Genomic DNA, 23,069 nt, shown 5'->3' on the forward strand with positions numbered 1-23,069 from the left:
ACCTCTAAACCCTCAGGATTGGTGTCTTTTTAGAATCATTAATCTTTACCTACAGTATGATTCCTCACAAAAAAATCATGGGATTCAAGGTTTTTATTTAGACAACACATCAGCAGGTTCACTGCAACTTTACAGTTCTGGGTCATGTCCAGTAAGCATAAAATGGGAAAAAAAACATTGTTAGGAGTTACAATCTCTTGCATGTTCCTCTTTAAAACAATCCTAGACTACTGACCACTAATAAAATACTCAGCTCATCCAATGAACACACAAGGTAGAAGTTGCCTCAAACACAGATCTAGGATCAGATTTCCCTACACCCCATATCAATGCTAACCTATAGGGGGATGAGAAAATATTTTCTCCTGTATCAGTGGTTAGGGGCCACTTCTTACTCTAATGAGCACAGAGTTTGAAGGTCATAGCCCTTAGTAGGATAGGTTACATTTATTAGGTGCTCGTAACAAACAATGAAGAAATCAACTTCTCAACACAGGTGCGCAGAAGTGAAAACTAGGTGAAATTGTCCAACTGCAAGTACACAGTGTGAGTCCATTCACCCAATTCCCGGAACTCAAACGACAACTATTAGAGCATATAGTCACACTAAAAAGACCACCTTAGAAACTCAATTCAGCCACTCATTGTAGTCAGTAAACACAACCTTGCATTAGTTAAAATGAGGAGAGATGTTATTAAAACAGGAGCGCGTTGGATTGGTTTTACAAGCAAGTGAAGCAGAGAAGAGATTTGAGTAGTTCAAGGAACTGTGTTTTACAACATGGGTACCAAAGGCCATTTTATTAGTCCGACACCAAGTTACTTAAGCTGCTGCTGGTAAACTTGACCTATAGCATAGCAGGAAATACAGAGTTCTAGGTATGCTCTGAAAACAAAATTAGGAACCAACTCCCTTACTCCTGTGGCTTCCACAGCAGGCAATACATATGAAGACTTAATAGATCAAAAAAATCTTTATGGTCTCTTACTATATTATTCCCTTTTTGTTTGACTTATTTGCCCTTTATCAAGTATAAATATGGCCCAACAACATGCTGGTATTTGGTCACAATTTCTTTCAAGTGTTTTTACCTACTGAATAAGACTGGGAGAAGTTTAGGCATCGTGCTGGTACATCCAATAGGCCTTTGTGCGCCAGGGGTTTCTAGCGAATACCTTCATTCAGAGAAAGCTCATATTTTCCAGTGACAATGACACACACACTTCTCCGGACAAGACATCAAACACTAGTAAAAAAAAAAGCCTTTTTAAAACGTGTCGTTAATGGCTAATGTACAGTAACATATAGGCTGACTGAAGACAAAAGAATTACAAAACAAAACGTATAAAGGGTTGGTAAAACACACTCACATAGCTGCTCTGCTCACAACCACACTCAGGTTGATACACAATGGTACTGTATTCCCTTAAACCAGGGCTGTCCAACCCTGTTCCTGGAGAGCTACCCTCCTATAAGTTCACTCCAGCCCCAGTTGTAACCAACTGGATTCAGCTTATCAACCAGCTAATTATTAGAATCAGGTGCGCTAGATTAGAGTTGGAGTGAACACCTACAGGACTGTAGCTCTCCAGGAACAGGGTTGGCCAGCCCTGCCTTAAATCATCCAGATACAGTATCTCAGACTTATTGTTCGCTGGATAAAATTTGCAGAGTAGCCTCTGGAGAAACAGATGACGGAATGGAGACGACTTCAGGGTTACATCCACTCTGTCCCAGCAGAGGTCAGCTTTCAGTAGCCTTTCAGGGCAGGTCCCATACATGTTTATCAGGATTCAACGGACACACCCAGGTCTTCTTTTAGATGTGTGTGTATGCAACTAAATCCCGTCACTAGTACTTAGTATATGCTTGTATTTGTGTAAGACTGAGTTCCTGGGGATAGTCTTTCAAGATACGTATATCTGTATATATAGCAGTTTCCCCAACCTCTCATGAGTACCCACAGACAATCGACTTATTTGACGGTTTCCAGAACTAACACATCTGATTGAAATGATCACCTAATAAATCAAGCCCCTCGTTAGTTAAATCAGCTGTGCTAGTTGTCGAATACATCAAATACGTGGACTGGCTGGGGGTACTCATGAGAGGTTTGGGAGACACTGATCTATAATCTACTGTACTGTGAAAACCTACAACTTAGTTTCAGGTGGTGATCTTCTTGCGTGGCAGGTAGGCGTTAGTGATTTGGTTCATGATCACCAGGGCTGGGAACAGCGGCAGCAGCAGGAAGGCGTACCACACCACCCCCTTCACCGTGGCCTGGAACCAGTCAGAAAACATGGCCAACACCACGGTCACAGTCGCCAGCAGGTACACCACGAGGCCACAGGTGGCGTGGTAGAGCTTGAGCCGTGGAGGCGACAGCTTGAGCAGCTTAGGGAAGAGGAGGCAGATACCGCAGGCGGCCTGGAGGACGGTGGCAGCCAGGGTGCCCACCCCCAGCAGGCTGTGCCAGGTGGCCAGGTGAGGGCGCTCTGACACGTTCTTGCTGGCAACCATGAATCCAACTCCGGTGGCTGCAGCCAATATGACCAGGGCCTGGATGAACCAGTGCAGACGGACTTTACCCTTCCGTGCCTTGAAGCAGAACGGAGTCCCCTCGGGAGAGAAGAGGAGGATCCCCTCGGTCAGGCACAGGATGTACTGATAGACACAAGAGGAGAGGTGGAAGACCATCAGAGGACAATCAGAGGGTTTACACTGTCTGAGAATAATGCAAAGACAGAGACTTTAATGCAGAGACACAATGGGGGGAGGGGGGTGAGCGAAAGAAGGAATCTCTTGTGGTGGGGGAAATAATGTTTCTGCGCCGACTTAGAAAGCTGGGTCAGTTCTGCCCAGTACACAGTGCATCTCATCTGCAACCTATACTCAGCATTGTCCCACTAAACAACAACAAAGGACCTCTAAGCTGTTTTTGGAGACGGCTCTATAACATTCCTCCAGTCAGTCCTCTGGGTCAAGTTACCTGGTTACATCATCAGCCCAGGGCTACCTGCCTGTCACATCTCTGTTCCACACTTCGATCCATTATTAAAGAAACAGAGGGGGAGAGGCGAGAGAGAGAGAGGGGTGGATGTATAATTTATTTGCAGCTTCTCCTTTTCCGGCAGCGTGCCGCGGGCAAGGCAGGGCCCACATGTAGTGCAAGAGGTAAGATGGTTGTAGAGCTTAATCTCTCGCATGTGACAGTACCTTACCTAAGACTAGAAGTATACTGAACAAAACTATAAACGCAACATGTTCATTGATTTTACTGAGTTACAGTTCATATGAGGAAATAAATGCATTAGGCCCTAATCTATGGATTTCACATGACTGGGAATACAGATATGCAGCTGTTGGTCACAGATACCTTAAATATACAGTGCCTTGCGAAAGTATTCGGCCCCCTTGAACTTTGCGACCTTTTGCCACATTTCAGGCTTCAAACATAAAGATATAAAACTGTATTTTTTTGTGAAGAATCAACAACAAGTGGGACACAATCATGAAGTGGAATGACATTTATTGGATATTTCAAACTTTTTTAACAAATCAAAAACTGAAAAATTGGGCGTGCAAAATTATTCAGCCCCTTTACTTTCAGTGCAGCAAACTCTCTCCAGAAGTTCAGTGAGGATCTCTGAATTATCCAATGTTGACTTAAATGACTAATGATGATAAATACAATCCACCTGTGTGTAATCAAGTCTCCGTATAAATGCACCTGCACTGTGATAGTCTCAGAGGTCCGTTAAAAGCGCAGAGAGCATGATGAAGAACAAGGAACACACCAGGCAGGTCCGAGATACTGTTGTGAAGACGTTTAAAGCCGGATTTGGATACAAAAAGATTTCCCAAGCATTAAACATCCCAAAGAGCACTGTGCAAGCGATAATATTGAAATGGAAGGAGTATCAGACCACTGCAAATCTACCAAGACCTGGCCGTCCCTCTAAACTTTAAGCTCATACAAGGAGAAGAATGATCAGAGATGCAGCCAAGAGGCCCATGATCACTGGATGAACTGCAGAGATCTACAGCTGAGGTGGGAGACTCTGTCCATAGGACAACAATCAGTCGTATATTGCACAAATCTGGCCTTTATGGAAGAGTGGCAAGAAGAAAGCCATTTCTTAAAGATATCCATAAAAAGTGTTGTTTAAAGTTTGCCACAAGCCACCTGGGAGACACACCAAACATGTGGAAGAAGGTGCTCTGGTCAGATGAAACCAAAATTGAACTTTTTGGCAACAATGCAAATTGTTATGTTTGGCGTAAAAGCAACACAGCTCATCACCCTGAACACACCATCCCCACTGTCAAACATGGTGATGGCAGCATCATGGTTTGGGCCTGCTTTTCTTCAGCAGGGACAGGGAAGATGGTTAAAATTGATGGGAAGATGGATGGAGCCAAATACAGGACCATTCTGGAAGAAAACCTGATGGAGTCTGCAAAAGACCTGAAACTGGGACGGAGATTTGTCTTCCAACAAGACAATGATCCAAAACATAAAGCAAAATCTACAATGGAATGGTTAAAAAATATACATATCCAGGTGTTAGAATGGCCAAGTCAAAGTCCAGACCTGAATCCAATCGAGAATCTGTGGAAAGAACTGAAAACTGCTGTTCACAAATGCTCTCCATCCAACCTCACTGAGCTCGAGCTGTTTTGCAAGGAGGAATGGGAAAAAATTTCAGTCTCTCGATGTGCAAAACTGATAGAGACATACCCCAAGAGACTTACAGCTGTAATCGCAGCAAAAGGTGGTTGCTACAAAGTATTAAGGGGGCTGAATAATTTTGCACGCCCAATTTTTCAGTTTTTGATTTGTTAAAAAAGTTTGAAATATCCAATAAATGTCGTTCCACTTCATGATTGTGTCCCACTTGTTGTTGATTCTTCACAAAAAAATACAGTTTTATATCTTTATGTTTGAAGCCTGAAATGTGGCAAAAGGTCGCAAAGTTCAAGGGGGCCGAATACTTTCGCAAGGCACTGTAATTTGGGCCTCAGTATCTCGTCATGGTATTTTTGTGCATTCAAATTGCCATCGATAAAATGCAATTGTGTCGGCAAACCGCTCCCCCACGCAACGCCATACATGTGGTCTATGGTTGTGAGGGCAGTTGGATGTACTGCCAAATTCTCTAAAACTACGTTGGAGGTGGCTTATGGTAGATAAATTAACATTCAATTCTCTGGCAACAGCTCTGGTGGACATTCCTGCAATCAGCATGCCAGCTTGAGATATCTGTAGTATTGTGTTGTGTGACAAAAATGCACATTTTAGAGTGGCCTTTTATTGTCCCCAGCACAAGGTGTGCCTGTGTCATGATCATGGTGTTTAATAAGATCCTTTATATGACACACCTGTCAGGTGGATGGATTATCTTGGCAAATGAGAAATGTTAACAGGGATTTAAACACATTTGTGCACAAAATTTAAGAGAAATAAGCTTTTTGAAAGTATGGAAAAATACTGGGACCAACACTTTGCATGTTGCTTATATATTTTTGTTCTGTGTATATTATGGTATTTTGTGGTGTGTGTGTCATGTTATCAGGATAACTTACTGCGATAGACATACACACAGGATGCCAGGAAAATAGACCTGAAACACAGACACATTGTGTGATTGTCCACACTGGACAAAACATTCCAATTGAAAGTTACTAATGCAGTCATCAAGTCCTTGGGATCAGTGCTGGTTTTTGCTCTAGCCCAGTATTAGACACCTGATAATTGATCAACTGATACTTGGTCAATGCTTTCGGTGCTTAGGTGCTGGTCTGGAACAAAACCTTGCACCCACCAGTTCCCCAGGCCTGCAGGTTTTGTGCTTAAAAGTATACTTCAGGATTTAGGCAATGAGGCTCTTTATCTACTTCCCCAGTCTGATACCATTTTATGTCTCTGTGTCCAGTATGAAGCGAGACAATGCAAACCAGCGGTAGTGCAATGACTGTAAATCTATGGTTATCACTTCCAGTCATTGCGCTAATGCTAGTTAGCAATGGCTCGCAAAACTACCTCCAACCTCCTTCATACTGGAGAGAAGCAAGGTTTCCATCAGATTGGCGACAGATTTTCATGCGATCCTCAAAGATCTGTATGAAAACAATATGCACATTTTCCCACCAGAGATGTGTTTCCATCATATTGACTTGTTGTGGATAAAATGCTGTGGGTGATGATAAAGAACATTTCACAATAACTTTGCAGTTAAATCCCCATGTACCGAATTGTAAATATAAGTTAAATGGGTTACGTCGCATTTTCAACTCTACTGATGGTTTTGTCACCAAAAATGTTGCATTATATAGCTAATGTGCCCATTCTGATATTGGCATGTGCAGATACAGGTATAGCCTACATCAGCGATTCTCAACTGGCGGGTTTTGAATGGGCCATGAGTGTCTGAGTAAAAAAGTAGTATTTTCTTTAATGAAAAATGCTCCCGTTTGAATTTAAATGACTACAACTAGGTATAAAGTGTGTAGAAATGATAATGAACCCATATTTAATCATAATTTAACATCTGAACTTTTTCTTCTGTCAAGGTATTTTCAATGTAGTGTAATTAACAGCGCTGTTTAGTGGATTTGGCTGATTTTTGTGGTCTCAAACCAGTGAGTTTAACATTCTTCATCAAGAATATGGGCAAAATTGAATTACTGTCATTGGGAAAGGTGGGACTGTTGTTTCCTTGTCATAGAATTGGTACATGTACTATCAATATAGCATAAAAAAACATCCTGATTGTACTTTGGCAACAAAACCACTGGCCTACATGATGAGATTATTATAGACAAAAGAGCGAGATTATTTGTATTTGTCAAACAGCAGACAAACCAAACATCAATTATGTCACCTGAATAAATACCCTCAATATTTTTTGGAAAGGAGCATCAAGCTCATCACATTGCACTTTCACCACCCTGTGAAGTTTTTTTTCGGGAGCAACTCAGTCAGACTTTAAATTTACTCTTGAAAATTGGAGTAGCAGAATGCAAAAGGTGCAATTGCGAAATTGGGTAGTGTGTCATCGGTTTGCCTCTTGTCATGTAAGTCATTGCATACCATATAGCTATTTATAACTGCTCAGAAATTGAGATGAACTAGTCCATGTCAGATAACGTGTTTTAGCTTGGTTCTTTTTAGTCCAAAGATTTTGTAGAAATGTTCGAGTCACTCATATCACATGAATACACATTGGACATAGCAAAATGTATAGACGTGCAAAATCTGCTTTAAAACTGCAAAATAACATATGCACCCCATGACAAATATGTGTAGAATTGCAGGAAATAAGCTTTAAGCTTCAAACCAACAAGAGGGGTGTGAACAGTGCTTGTGCCCATAGAAATACAATTGGATTGTGCAGGGGACGTTCCCCAATTTTGGAAGGGGGGCCTGAGCGAAAAAGTTTGGGACCACACGTCATCGCGTGACTCCAAGTTACTTCAATATGATGATTATTATAGCAATATTTGTGCATAAAAGCGTTTCCACCGCCATTTCTCGCATAATTAATTTTACACACACAAAAAGATCCCACCTTGTCTAGCGTATTTTTTGTCGACATTTTGAATTGTGTCTTAGAAATGTACTGTTTCTATCAGGCCCGTCGTGACATTTTTTATCCGACAGTAGGCTACTTTACTCGCATAAAAAGGTTGAATGAAAACCTGGTTACAGAGACATGAAAAATAATATTCAGGAGTTCATCTGACTCTGGTGAAGTAGATAAAGGGACTCATTGCCAAAATCATTGTCAATAGTTTACAGGTCAACAAGATGAAGGCAACTTACTTGTTCCCGGGCGGGATAGTACTGAAATCAGTACAGTGAGACCCACAGCTATGACATGCGCAGCGATCACTGCGACCCTTCGCATCCACACATATAGCCAGAACTCGCTCATCCCCAGCCCCTCGCCGACCGGGCTGTACTCCACATCTGCGCGCATCTCTCCGCCGCCGGCTAAATGGAGAGCGTGCGGGCTAACTGTACAATGATACACCGATGGTCTGTGTTCGCTGAGCGTCGTGGCAGATACATGGAGATCAGTTGGATATAAAAATCGGGCCAGTTAATGTTCTTGAACCGTTGGCGCCAGTCTATCCGTGACCGCGCTCGGGAATCTTGCTCAGCAAGGATGTATCAAATTGCATCACATTCATAAACGTATCACAAACTATGTTGACCAACACATCACAGGAAAACGAAACGACGGATGTGCGGTCTCAACGGATTAGTCTGTAGCTAGTAAATCCCCTCCTGTTACAGAGATTATAAAACGGCAGCATTTTACTGTTACGCACCTACGTAGACTAAATCAAATTCCAGGCCGGCAGGTTTCGTTCCAAAACATCCCGCAGATAATGACCAGCAGCTGATGCTTTTTGTCCAGCGCACCTGGAATATTTACTTTAGGCCTACTACCACTGGTTCAAGTCGATCAGGTGGGTTCTCCAATTCCACTTCCTGGATAGAATCTCTTGGTGGATGAGACATGGGTGAGTTATTTTACACTTGCCCGGGTTGAATCATGTGAAGAGGGTGAGGGAGGAGCGCCCTCACAGACGAACAGTAATTGCGCCGCTCGGTCATATAGGCCAGAAATATATATATTTTCCATAAAATAAATGTTTTTGTCTTCACAATTAAATCACTTCAACATAGGAAAACACAGAATGTTACGACACGTGCTTTTGTTGAACCTTTACTTAACTAGGCAAGTCAGTTAAGATATCAGCTGATGTACGAAGGGCGATATAAATATATTATATTTGAAGAACAAATTCTTATTTTCAATGACGGCCCTGCCCTGTTCAGGGGCAGAACGACATTGTCAACTCAGGGAATCGATCTTGCAAAATTTCGGTTACAAACCGAACGCTCTAACCACTCGGCTGCCTGCCGCCCCGCTAAATTATTTCACTTTTGCTTTGAGCCGTCTGACAGCGCGGGGCACCTCGCTCACGTCCGGGAGGCTACACGGGCGAGATTAATCGAACCACCCCATTTTAGAGAGGCTTCGGGGGAAAAAACAGCAACGTCACTGACAGAGGAGCCAGTCAGCTGTCAAATCAGTGAGTCATCTAATGGCGATATCCCCAGCAGCACGAGCTGCTATCCAACGAGGAAAGGGCGCTAGGGAATCAAGAGCTCATATTGCACTAATTTGACACACACATGAATAACCTTCATAATACATTACATTTTTACATTTTTCTACAAAACACTCCAGTTGTTTTTTTAAAGAGTTGCTCCAATTTCATTAACATGGCGTCATGGAATGCAGTCCTTTGAGCAATAATTGGCTAACTCAGCGCTCCCTCTCCCACCTTGATGCAAAGGTGTGAAGGCTACTGTTATGTCACTTCTATACTGGCATCATACAACAGTAATTAGACAATACAGTGAGATCATTTCTCAGACTAACATGGTTGTATATGATCTGGTATGTCAAGGCTGCAAAAAATTATATCTGGTGACCCCTTCTTCCTATACCAGCCTCAAAAGAAAAGCCACAACTTCAAGTGTAAAGGATATTTTTAAACCATTTTTATAAACCAACATATTAATTTAGCAGCATAACCAGAAGGTCTTGAGGTATTTATAAATTCACACACAGAAATTCACGTGTCCCTTTTGTCCTGCACACACTCACCAACATCTGCAAACTCACAAAGATACTCACAAAGATACACACACACGCACATCCGACTCAGGAACTGAACAACACGTAGCTCATACTGTATTGGTCTTAAGCACTCTCTCTCCCACATACACCTGTATACTCATTCCCATATAGGCTTCAATAGACATATCCACCTGCATACATCGACATTGGCTTGAACATCCAGTCACACACACATCTCAAGTCCTGTGATGTCTCCCTCATAGTGGCTTGTAAGGCAAGCACTCTTAATGGTGCAGTTTTGGCTGTGGAGAAAGGAGGGAGACCACAGTCAAATGGCTGCTTTAGTCACAAATACTTGGGACAACAAATTTAATATCATTTGTACCAAACAGTGCACCTGGAAAGTATTCAGACCCCTTGACACATTTTGTTACGTTACAGCCTTACTCTAAAATTGATTAAATCATTTGTTTCCTGATCAATCTACACACAACATCCAATAATGACAAAGCAAAAACAGGTTTCGAAATTTTAGCAAATGTATAAAAATAACATTAATACCTTAATTACACAAGTATTCAGAACCTTTGCTTAGACTCAAAATTTAGCTCAGGTGCATCCAGTTTCTATTGATCATCCTTGAGATGTTTCTGCAACTGGGGGCGGCAGCGTAGCCTAGTGGTTAGAGCGTTGGACTAGGAACCGGAAGGTTGCGAGTTCAAACCCCCGAGCTGACAAGGTACAAATCTGTCGTTCTACCCACTGTTCCCAGGCCGTCATTGAAAATAAGAATGTGTTCTTAACTGACTTGCCTGGTTAAATAAAGGTAAAAAAAAATATTTAAAAAAAACTTGAGTGGAGTCCACCTGTGGTAAATTCAATTGATTGGACATGATTTGGAAAGGCACAAACCGGTCTATATCACGTCCCATAGGTGACAGTTCATGTCAGAACAAAAACCAAGCCATGAGTTAGAAGGAATTGTTCATAGACGTCCGAGATAGGATTGTGTCGAGGCAAAGATCTGGGGAATGGTACCAAAACATTTTTGTAGCATTGAAGGTCCCCAAGAACACAGTGGCCTCCATCATTCTAAAATGGCAGATGTTTGGAACCACCAAGACTCTTCCGAGAGCTGGACGCACAGCCAATCTGAGCAATCCTGGGAGAAGGGCCTTGCTCAGGGAGGTGACCAGGAACACGATGGTCTCTCAGACAGAGCTCCTCAATGCATGAGTGGCTTCGGGACAAGTCTTGGAATGTCCTTGAGTGGCCCAGCCAGAGCCCGGACTTGAACCCAATCTAATATCTCTGGAGAGACCTGAAAATAGCTGTGCAGTGGCGCTCCCCATCCAACCTGACAGAGCTTGAGAGGATCTGTGAAGACGAAATGGGAGAAACTCCCCAAATCCAGGTGTGCCAAGCTTGTAGCATAACACCCAAGAAGAATCGCTGCTGTAATCGCTGCCAAAGGTGCTTCAACAAAGTACTGAGTAAAGGGTCTGTACCTACATGTACATATTACTTCGATTAACCGGTGCCCCCGCACATTGACTCTGTACTGGTACCCCCTGTATATAGCCTTGCTCTTGTAATTTTACTACTGCTCTTTAATTATTTGTTACTTTTATTTCAGTTCTTTAAGGTATTTTTCTTAGCTGCATTGTTGGTTAAGGGCTTGTAAGTAAGCCTTTCACTGTAAGGTCTACAATTGTTGTATTCGGGGCATGTGACAAATACAATTTGATTTTAATACTTATATAAATGTGATTTCTTTTTTTTTTGTCATTATGTTTTTACTTTGTCATTATGGGGTAGTGTGGAGATTGAGGTAAAAAAAATATATATATAATACATTTTAGAATAAGGCTGTAATGTAACGAAATGTAGAAAAAGTGAAGGGTTTGAATACTTTCCTGAATGCACATAACGTATTCCTAATATAATCTTAAGTAGTAACCCACCTTCTGTGTGCCCATTTTCTTCTCCAACCCACCAGGCAGCACCCCCCCCTTATTGTCCTTCCAGGGGTAGAAATTGGAGCGAGGGGAGGAGGGAAGGCGGTGCAGTTTAGAGGGGGGCGAGGGTTCACTGCTGCCCCCCTTGCGTTTCTTCCCCAGCCCCCTGTGCTCGTACCCCGCCGCCCCCCTCCCGTGTAGTCCTGAGTCCCCACCTCGGCTGTGAGGGTCGGGTGGGGAGGAAGAGTGTCCAGAGGTTGGATGTGTCCGTTTAAACGCCCAGGCTGCCGCTGGCGAATGGGGCTCCGAGGGGGATGGCTGGGGGCGGGGTTTGCTGCTGGGGGAGAGAGTACCATTGGTCTGGCTGTGAGGAGTGGGCGGGGTGGTCTTAGAGGAAGTGGAGGGAGGCCGTCCCCGGTCTTGGAGGATGATAGAGTTCCTGTCTGGGCCGCAGTGCTCACCCTCCTGTGACGGGGCTTTGCGCTTACGGAGGGCTGCGGCAGCAGCAGCCTCCTCTCTGAGTCTCAGCTGCTGCTTGCTGGGTCGCCCTACTGGGTTCTTGGGCCTTCTGGGCCCTGGTGGCCGCCCTGGGCCTGTCTGACGGACAGGAGGGGGCGCCGGGGCTACAATTTGGCTGCCACTAGCACTGGAGTTTGCTGATTGGTTAATGGCTGTGGAGTGGGAAGAGATTTGTAGGCGTGTCTCCCTTCCTGGTCCGTGGGAGGAAGAAGAGGAGGGGGGCCTGAGAGAAGGGGTGCTGTGGCTTCCTGTCCTGACTTTAGAATGCAGGGAGGAAGAGGAGGAGGAGGAAGAGGGGTTGTTCTTTGCAGAGGGACTCTGGGACTGGAGGTCTGAAGCTTGAGGTATTTTCCTGCAGAGAAAATACCTCAATTAGATAGAGAGAAAACTACAATGCAACACTTTGTCCAGAGGGGAAACAATCAGGAAAATGGTGCTCGAACAGCACTATGTAGCTCTTATGACAAACCTCTGCACCAGTAAACCTTGTTAAGTTACCACAGGGCCACACATCACAAAGAATCTTACTTCCAGAGGTGGGAGCTGATGTGCTGCTCCACCATGGCGTTGAGTGCTGACCGCAGGTGGTGGAGCCGTCGGTCAAAGGTGTACACACCACGACCCATCTCATGACTGCCAAACGAGCACACCTAGGGAGAGGAGACAGAGCACATGGTGGGTTAGGGGACTGTTAATACAGTCAGTGCTGGCAACATCTCTGTATTTTACAGCTGTGAAAAGGTCACCATACTCCAGTGATATACACTGAGTATACCAAACATTAGGAACACCCATTGCATTGCACCCTCTTGTCCTCAGAACAGCCACAATTAGTCGGGTAGGGACAGGGATGCTGGCCCATGTTGACTCCAATGTTTCCCACAGTTGTGTCAAGTTGGCTGGGATGTCCTTTGGGTGGAGGACCATTCTTGATACACACGGGGAACTGTTAAGCACAACAAACCCAGCAGCGTCGCAGTTCTTAACAGACTCAAACTGGTGCACCTGGCACCTACTACCATACCTTGTTCAAAGGGACTTCAAATCTTTTGTCTCCGTCAGTCTCATTGAAAGCAGTCTAAGAAGCAGTAGATCGGTTTAATTTGCGCCATTTCTACGTTTCCCGTTGTTTCGTTTTGGCGTCTTTTACGTTCAGATTTGTACACCAGCTTCAAACAGCTGAAAATACTATATTTTTGGTTATGAAAATGTATTCCACAGAGGTGTAGACATTGCAATGATTCACCACACCAGGACCCCCCTCGGGGTGCATGTTTCGTTTTTTTGCCCTAGCCCTACACAGCTGATTCAAATAATCAAAGCTTGATGATGAGCTGGTTATTGGGGGTTAGGGAGGGGCAGGACCTAATGTGGGAAACACTGCTCTAGACTATACCTGCCTGTTTTGTCACAAACTGAAATGAGAACTATTAGAAATTTAGCAGTCGGGAAATGGCAGAGTGATTTCTGCATAGTGCAGCTTTAAAAATCCTTCTTGAACCGGTCTCCTCCCCTTCCTCTACACTGATTGAAGTGGATTTAACAAGTGACATCAATAATGGATCATAGCGTTCACCTGGTCAGTCTGTCATGGACAGAACAGGTGTACAAAAAAACTAAAAGAACACCCAGTGTACATCTGATAATACCACTAGGAGTAGTTGATGACACCCTGTAATCTTACCGCGGCTGGTTTGGGGTGCCAGGAGGAGGAAGGGTATTCGTACGGCTCCTCAGGCCCCTCTCCCTCGCTCTCGTCGCTTGAGATGCACCCTTGGGTGAGGGGTGATGGGGCGCTACCCTCCTCCTGACAAGGTTTGTCCTCCTCTGGAGCGCTTTCTGAAGACGCCCTGGACCGACTGAACACACACACGTGTTAATATTTTGTCCACATCTACCACGAGTACCTTCACTATTACTTTAACACATCTGATAACACAAGTCCCCTACCTAAAGGCAGGGTTGTTGGTGAGGGGTCTCCTGCAGTGGGGGGGTTCTGGGGGGTCCTCATGGGCCTCTGGGCTGGGGGACCGACCCGAGCCGCTCCCCTCCTGGGTCTGACACCCCCGCTCACGGATCCGGGTCCCCGTCTTCAGCTCGGCCACCAGCTGGTCAAAGTTTTTACTCCGACCAGGAACCTTCCGCCGCTGGTGGATGGAGTGAATCTAAGGAGAGGAGAAAGAAACAGACCAGGGAGAGAAAACAATTAAACACAATTATGCGTTTGTCTAAAAACGTCAGTTTCTTACACACAAAAGTGACTCAAAGCCTATACTTTCCATGCGAATAGACATGATAAAAATAGTCCTCGTGCAGTGAATATAGGGTGATGCTGTCCAACTTTCCTTTGTGTTTTAGAGGAAACACTATAGCGCCCAGCCCCTATGACTGCCAAGTCCTGATAACCACTGGCTGTCTGTAGCGATCGTTTTCAATCTAGTTCACTAATTCTAGGGTAAATGTGTTCTCTCACATCACCATCTTCTCACATCCACAGATGGGTCTGAGACGAGGTGGGATTCATTAGCATTTGAACGGATCTGCTAGAGATGACCTGAATCATATACAGTCAACATACGCCTGAGCAAATCTGTTGAAAGGAGTGACAAACTATGAGGAGAGGAGTGATTTGAAAGAAAAAAAAGCATCAGAAGTAGAGCCTTAACCAGAATGTGAGAGATATGTAGAAAGCATTTAAAAAGAGCCTGGATTTCATTAAAAATACATAGGTGGATGAAAGGTTTCCACTACTTCGCCTTCACCTCCCTAGTCATGTCAGAGCAGAGATTTTGATAAGGAGGAAGGTTTGTCTCTACCACTGTAACTCCACTGGGGCTAGGGGACATTTTTAATACCACAATGTCCTCAATACCCTGCACAAAATACCCCTTCCTTTTTCAAATACTATGGCAACACCTCAATCACGAAACATGATATTTAGACGACTAATGTACTATGCTGCCATAGCAATGAATAGCTGAAGTGTAAACTATAGGAGAGACATGAGGAGGACCAAGAGTGTCAAAATGGAGAGAAATGACTCATCCTCATCATACGAAAAGGGCCCAATTAAGCCTACACATCATGTCACCCCTTTCATTTAAAGTGCCTTTGTTTGAAATACATGCCTGATGTGACGTCATGAATGTAAAAGCAATTACTATTGTCATCTATGGGTTCATAGTTTTGAAGGAGACCGCCATCATTGGAGCTCCTCCAATTAACACAGGAGAGTAATAACCAAGACATGTCTCTTATCTGTGTCCGACAGTTCCCATTTCTTATGGTCGCCGAATCACAGATAAAAGAAAACACCCAAGTTATTACTCTTGGCATATCACTGACCGTCTTTCTATTGGAAAATAATTTATCTCTTGCCAGTTGGACCCACAATAGAGGAGCCAGCACGTGTAGATAAGATCCTCAAACAAATCAATCAGTTGGAACAAGATATCTGACAGCAGTGAACAATGGGAAAAGTCACAATCCTCCAAACTTCACATCCTGTACGGACTCTTGTTGAGTGAACATAATTGGGTCAAAAGCAGTAAGGACAGAAGTGATTTTCCCAAAGCTTCAGTCACCCGGCTACGGAATACGCAACAGTGTGAGGGCTGGGGGAGAAAGAAGAGGAAAAAGGTGGGGGAGAGGGAGAACGAGCTGGAAGAGGGAGAGGAAGGAAAAGAGAGGAGAGAAAAGGGGCGCTTTAGAGGGATGGAATACTATGGGTGGCAAGGAAGAAAATGCTGGGCCAAGAAGAGAGGACACTGGGATAGAGGAGGGAGATGAGATTTCATATGCAGAGTGGTGTGCGAACTTACATTGCAGGTCAGGAGACGAGTGCAGACTTTCTTCCTCTCGGGGTCTAGTACTCCGCAGTGCTTGTCGAGATCACACTCTCTCCCTGGAGATGACAGGAACAGAAGAGTGTCTTAATAGCAATCAGACTCAACGGCTGTGACTCAGTCGGAATTAGCTTCCTAGCTCTGTGCTCTTTCCTCTCTGATCACTAGCCTGGTAATAGAAGATGTCACTTCATTTTAGCATTCTTCTATTTAACAAGCTCTTCACCCAACAAAACAGATTCTGAGGGGAAGGCCCATCTCTGTTAAAAAAATACATTGCATCTCAGTGACCCAAACTTGTATGAACTAAGATGAAAGGAAATAAAGACTCACTGGAGGCCACTTTGTTGTAGGGTCTTGGTCCACGGAGGTGGGCAGGGAGGGTAGGGGCCGATGTGACCTCCTTCCTCTGGGTATGTGTCCTCTCACTGTTGGAGGGCCGGCCGGGCGGGGTGTCTCCATGGGGCCAGGGTGGGTCTCTGAGGGAGGGGAGTGGGGAGCTCAGGGGAGGCTCCAGGGGTGGAGGCTGCTTAAACACAGCCGACTCAGAGTGACCGCCGTGGGGGCTCTTATCTAGGGGGGAGTGGCTGAAGGGACACACAACAAAAAAACAGAGCGAGAACATGATCAGATGTTTAAAACATGGAAATGAAATCAGAATAAATGTTACCAACAAGATGGTTTTCACCTCTTTTTAAAAAATAAAAAAGGAAAATAATAGGACCACTAAACCTATCTTCCAATCCCCCCTCTTAATCCCCGTAATCTATCCCATCCCTCTTACCGTACTACATCCTTGGGGGGCTTGGTATGTCTGAACTGGGGGGGTGTGGATGGGGATGGGGGGAACGCTCGTGGTGCTCCGGACCCTTGCCCCCTTCCTTCCCAGGAGGAAGAGGAGGTTGCGTGAGTGGAGGATGGGGAGTGGCTGTGGCGGGGTCGCTGCTGGGGGGCTGGAGGGGGGCGGAGGCGTGCATACAGCTTGCTCAGGGGGCCATGTCTCCTCTCACAATGCTTCTCAAAAGCCTGGGGCTTGACCACCTGGCCACAGTGGCTACACACCACCAGGTAGAAGTCATCTTGGCCCGGGTAGTGGCCGAAGATCGACATGTCTGAAGGAGGTTAGGAGAGAGTGAAATGAGAAACAGGTGAGAAATCACACATACCGGGAAAGCGGGTATAGACACACATGGGTCGTTCCATGTAATTTCAGCAAGCCATGACTCCCACCATCTCAGATTGTTCTGAAATGGTTACTGTTAGAAACAAATAAGATTAGCATTCCGGAAACATTATTTTCTTGAAATATAATTAGACCTCTGAACAATTAAGCTAATTGATTGCACCCAAATTGGCCACTTTAATTTATAGGACTTGTAAAATATTCAATAATGATAGTTGCTAATATCCAATTTGGACCAAACTTTCTACAAACAATGAGTAAGACAGGAGGATTCAATAATGATAGTTACTCTTATTTCCTGTTTACATAGAGTCCGATTTGATTTGAAAAATGAATCCAAAGTGGCCAAAAGTAAACCACGGACCTCCATACCCCAATATATAGTATCAGTTCACTAAGTCTGACAAGTAGTAGAGCTGCAGCTTGGAATATTGTTTCTTCATCCTATTTAATGTATTCTCAGTGAATTTGGTGCTGTTTTTTCTCCCTGTTCAAATAAATGAATCATTGAAGTTATTGTCTCATCCTACATCTTCCCAGGTTGACCAATTGATGGTGCTGTTCCTGCTATTAGGTGATCATTTTTTAAAGACCCCCCATTGTTAAAGAGATAGTTCACCCAAATTACAAAATGACGTTGGTTTCCTTACCCTGTAAGCATTCTTACATGGACCAGGTATGGCAGCAACACAAGCCATCACACACACCTCATACGCACAAACGTACACACACTCAAAGCCAGCTGCGGTCACATGTTATAGAGACATTGAACCACCAGACACTTAATGTTTCACACTGTATTTAAATCCAGTATCCCATAGCTCATTCTAATATTTATCCTACTGTACATTGTATTTTTGTTACACTGTTTATACACACACACCACATATTTATCTATATACTGGATTCTAGAGATCGCTCACTAATATATCTACTGCTGTACATATTCTTAGTATATCTTGTGTAAATACCCCGGCCAGGATGTCCTTGTCCTAGCGATTCCTTGTGACAGGTGTTCTTCCGACACATTGGTGCGGCTGGCTTCCGGGTTAAGCGGGCAGGTGTTAAGAAGTGCGGTTTGGCGAGTCATGTTTCGGAGGACGCATGACTGGACCTTTGCCTCTCCTTAGCCCGTTGGGGAGTTGCAGTGTTAAGACAAGATCGCAATTGGATATCACGAAATTGGGAAGAAAAAGGGGGTAAAATACAAAAAGTATGTATGTTGCATTAATCTTGTTTGAAACAAAAAACTATTTCAGAACAATATGAGACGGTAGCTGTCGAAATCGTCTGTTTTTGAGGTGGAACAACCCAAATCACATTGTCCGTCACCCTGAGAAACACACGCAGTCTGACAAGTACACACAGTAATGTCTGTCAGACAGCTGCTGCTGCTGCAGACTGGCAGGCTGGTTGCGAGAGAGATCCTAGCAGGGAGCAGCCCCCCAACCCCACACCCCATTCAGCTCTTAAGACCCAGGGGAGCACTGGAAGAAGAAGACAAATCTGGAGACACGCACTCTGTGCAGAAGCTGTGTCCATTGTTGCCAGGGGAACTGGATAGTAAAGGTTCGATGTCAATCTAAACCTGAGTATGAAGGATGTAACCAACATGCACTCCAATAAAGACTTACCTTCCTTCCTAAGAGACATTGCCTCGGCTGCGTTCTTCCCATTCTTGCTGCAGTCATCTCCATCAGAGCCTGAAAACAGAGACTCTGTGACTGAGGTGCAGTGGTCAGGGAATTTCATCAGAGGGGATAAGGCATACAGGATACAAACGCATGGATAGTAGGCTTTGGGCGCATCTCAATAGTCAAGGTGGTTCCTCCATCACCTCTTCTTCATTTGATCCGCAATGATCTGAAAGGCAGGTCAAGTGAAAGCAACACGGAAGACGCACACCTTTGCCAGTCAAGTTACTCCATATCAGATTATTAAGATGAATCCCCTTGTTGGTGTTAACTAGACAGGTTCTGATCGTCACTTCCTGTCTCACAACTGGTAACTTGCACAACAGATCACAGAAATATTGAAGCTGTAATGCATACAGGATATATAAATGGGAATTCCCTTTCAGTATGAATGTTCATTTTCAAGAAAAATAGCGAGCTGGATAAGTGACTCCCTTTCGCATGGTGAACTTGGCCCCTCTGTCTGTTTGCTGTGCTTGATTTAGGCTATGAGCATGATCTTTGACCTAATACGTGCGTTTACTGTTGGAATCGTTTTCATTATGTTAGAGATCATTGTTGGTTGATAAGAAAGTTAGGGAGAGAGTAGAGTAGCACTTTGAGAGGTGCCAGACAATGAATGCGCGTGCATATACACTAATGTAACTGTTTAGACACTTATCGTCTTGAAACAAACTTTAAAAAAGAAAAAAAAAAAGAATTGTGCCTCGAATCCACAGTGCTTCCAAGAACATGAATCGAGAAGAGTTCGAAATTCGCCCTGAAATAATAATCTAGACTAGCATGTACATGGTGGCAACAGCATCAGACTGTATCATCCTGTTAGCAGTATTATCTTCATTGCTAATACGGCCAGCTTGCTATGGCAAGAAGTTGCTCGCCCAACCATCCCTACAACTAATGCAAGCCGCCTTCCGCTGTGTAGGGCCACAGTTCTATTTGGGCGTGTGACGCTGTAATGAGAGCATACTGTCAACTGGTGGACATGGTGTGTGTATGTGTACATAAAAAGACAAAATGAGGATCAAATAGACACAATTATCACTTATTTTTTTCAGAAGACGCCGACCGCTAGGTCCTGGGAGAGAGCAACATGTTATCCCGCAAGCGCTAGGACCCAGCAGGGTCTTTGTTTGGGTAACATGGTTATGGCTGCCGCCCGTTTCCACGAAAATAAAACTCAACAGAATGGCCAATCGATTTGATATCTGACAATACCGATTCCAAAGGTGCTCCCTTACCTTCCGACGCAGTCACACCGGCTCTCTCAGCCCAAGCGCTCCAGCTTTGGCCCACGAAATCATCGAGACTAGGCACCCGCCGTTCCAGAGCAGCCATTACTTTTACTGCGCGTTCACACACCGCCATCATCACTGCCCCGCAATTGACTTACGTCATATTCCGCGTTCACCACAGCGATGGGAAGTCCCTGCGTGCGCGTTCACGAAACTCCCGCACGTAGCCGTCGAGTCGAAAACATTGCGGGGAGAACTACAGTGAACAACTGGCGAACAGCAGGAGGTGACTTGACTGTCTATTGGGTGTTGAGTGTTTATGCTGTGGACAAGATGGGAAACCTTTCTATTTCAATCTCTGTTGTGCTGCAGTAGTAAACTTGAAACTGAAACCAAAAAAAGAACAAGGTAGTTTTCCCACATCAGCACAGGTGAAGGAAATGATACAGAGGAGACCACTTCAGAAGTTCAGACCATTCAGATGCTGCCAATGGAACACTGTATCTTCCTGCATAACCAGGCACTGGTACACCTAGATGAAAACACGCAGTCAGATGCTATCCCCTTCACAGACCCCAAAGCACTGGAAACAATAGATAATATGGCATCACTATATTACCTACATAAATCCAGTCCTTTCAGATCAGTGAACACAAAAGATAGGTGCTAAGGAAAGGGTAGAGGGATAAAAATAGGATTTGACCACACGTGTTTCTTTTCAGAGTTGTTCACTGGCTTCCCATTTTGAGTAGAGCCTTCTTTACTTGTACTGTCCTGTACCTGGCCTACACATAATACCATAATACCATTGAGAGGTTAAACCCCGGAAGTCAATACTATTGTGACCTACTCATACACACGCTCTACACACAAATATCCTCATTTAGCAGACCACTATGAAAACCACTGTAATGTTCACTGTAAAGGGGTTAACATGAATTTGACAGTAATCTAGATGGAAAGTAAAATTCTTTATTTAATATTACAGTACAATTAGTGTAATCAGAATGAATGGATGGATGGATGAAATTAATTGGGGGGATGGGTTTGTATTTCACATTATTTGACTGTAATTACAAGGTATTGGTGCAAGCAGGTTTGCTGCTAGGTAGTGTTCACAGCATATTAATTCATATTTGTGGTCTCAATATTTCCACACAGTCCATCAATTTGTTAGTTAGCCAGTCATGGTTGGTCTGGTGGAGTGGTTGACAGTGTGTTTGTGTCTTTGTGTTGGGGAGGGAAGGGGAAGGGGTGAGGTCTGAGCTGCTGGATGAAGGTGGCAGTTATGGTTGGTCGGTGCCGTGTCCAGTGTTGTTGCTGGTGTTGGGGCTGGGACCAGGAAAACCTGGGTTGGTGTTTTGGCGGGGTTGGTGCATGGGTCAACACCAAAGGATCAGTTTCACAGCCACAGATCTGCATGGCTTACTGAATGTGGAGGACATCCCAGGAATTGAGAATTACTATTGACCTAACCTGACATACAAAACAACCACTGCTGCCTAATCCCTTATCAACCTACCCTCTGATGCATTTATAACACTGGAAGGCTCAGATAGGTGGAAGCAAAAATCCTCCTTGACCTCTGATAGCAATTTAGTTACATTGCTTACATCTATCCAACTTTTTCTTAAGTTTAGATGTACATACACTGAACAAAAATATAAACACAACATGCAACGATTTCAAAGATTTTACTGAGTTACAGTTCATATAAAGAAGTCAGTAAATTGAAATAAATACATTCGGCCCTAATCTATGGATTTCACATGACTGGGAATACAGATATGCATTTGTTGGTCAAAAAAAGGTAGGGTCGTGGATCAGAAAACCAGTCAGTATCTGGTGTGACCACCATTTGCCTCATGCAGCACGACACACCTCCTTCGTTTAGAGTTGATCAGGCTGTTGATTGTATCTGACTCCTCTTCAATGGCTGTGCGAAGTTGCTGGATATTGGCGGGAACTGGAACACGCTGTCGTACACGTCAATCCAGAGCATCCCAAACGTGCTCAATGGGTGACATTGTCTGGTGAGTTCACAGGCCATGGAAGAACTTGCAAATGTTTAGGTACAAGGAAGTGTACAGATCCTTGCGACATCATGCTGAAACATGATGGCGGGGGATAAATGAGTCGGCAATATGTCTCAGGATCTCGTCACGGTATCTCCGTGCATTCAAATTGCCATCGATAAATGCAACTGTGTTCATTGCCTGCCCATACCATAACCGCACCTCCACCATGGGGCACTCTGTTCACAATGTTGATGTCAGCAAACCGCTCGCCCACACAACACCATACACGCGGTGTGCCTGGTACAGTTGAAAGAGCACACTTCCCCATTCTGTATACTTCTGGCCCTTCTTTGGACACTGTTAACAACCCTCCAGGCAAGCTTCAATGCCATACAACTCTCCTTCCGTGGACTCCAATTGCTCTTAAATACAAGTAAAACTAAATGCATGCTCTTCAACCGATCGCTACCTGCACCTGCCCGCCTGTCCAACATCACTACTCTGGACGGCTCTGACTTAGAATACGTGGACAACTACAAATACTTAGGTGTCTGGTTAGACTGTAAACTCTCCTTCCAGACCAATATCAAACATCTCCAATCAAAGTTAAATCTAGAATTGGCTTCCTATTTCGCAACACAGCATCCTTCACTCATACTGCCAAACATACCCTTGTAAAACTGACCATCCTACCAATCCTCGATTTTGGCGATGTCATTTACAAAATAGCCTCCAATACCCTACTCAACAAATTGGATGCAGTCTATCACAGTGCAATCCATTTTGTCACCAAAGCCCCATATACTACCCACCATTGCGACCTGTACGCTCTCGTTGGCTGGCCCTCGCTTCATACTCGTCGCCAAACCCACTGGCTCCATGTCATCTACAAGACCCTGCTAGGTAAAGTCCCCCCTTATCTCAGCTCGCTGGTCACCATAGCATCTCCCA

At 44.4% G+C, this 23,069-nt stretch overlaps 2 protein-coding genes across 3 annotated transcripts; both read right to left on the reverse strand.

The window, feature by feature from the left end:
• Positions 1-78: 78 nt before the first annotated feature.
• On the reverse strand, positions 79-8,530 carry LOC118388858 (probable transmembrane reductase CYB561D1). The gene is made up of 3 exons (XM_035778389.2): positions 7,830-8,530; positions 5,591-5,628; positions 79-2,668 (listed from the first exon to the last, which is right to left on the reverse strand). Exons 1-3 carry the CDS (start codon positions 7,984-7,986, stop codon positions 2,168-2,170), a joined length of 696 nt encoding a protein of 231 aa, XP_035634282.1. The 5' UTR covers positions 7,987-8,530; the 3' UTR covers positions 79-2,167.
• Positions 8,531-9,565: 1,035 nt separating this feature from the next.
• Positions 9,566-20,273, reverse strand: atxn7l2a (ataxin 7-like 2a). 2 transcript variants are annotated; one of them, XM_035778388.2, is made up of 11 exons: positions 20,107-20,242; positions 18,954-19,034; positions 18,806-18,874; positions 16,773-17,100; positions 16,322-16,575; positions 15,965-16,047; positions 14,094-14,308; positions 13,828-14,002; positions 12,672-12,793; positions 11,631-12,495; positions 9,566-9,968 (listed from the first exon to the last, which is right to left on the reverse strand). In XM_035778388.2, exons 2-11 carry the CDS (start codon positions 18,955-18,957, stop codon positions 9,951-9,953), a joined length of 2,133 nt encoding a protein of 710 aa, XP_035634281.2. In that variant the 5' UTR covers positions 18,958-19,034; positions 20,107-20,242; the 3' UTR covers positions 9,566-9,950. The 2 variants fall into 2 exon arrangements, with proteins under 2 accessions (XP_035634281.2, XP_035634280.2); XM_035778387.2 differs by lacking the exon at positions 18,954-19,034 and having other exon boundaries at positions 20,107-20,273.
• Between the last annotated feature and the right edge of the window lie 2,796 nt (positions 20,274-23,069).

Source organism: Oncorhynchus keta, chromosome 10 (assembly GCF_023373465.1).
Source record: "Oncorhynchus keta strain PuntledgeMale-10-30-2019 chromosome 10, Oket_V2, whole genome shotgun sequence".
NCBI lineage: Eukaryota > Metazoa > Chordata > Actinopteri > Salmoniformes > Salmonidae > Oncorhynchus > Oncorhynchus keta.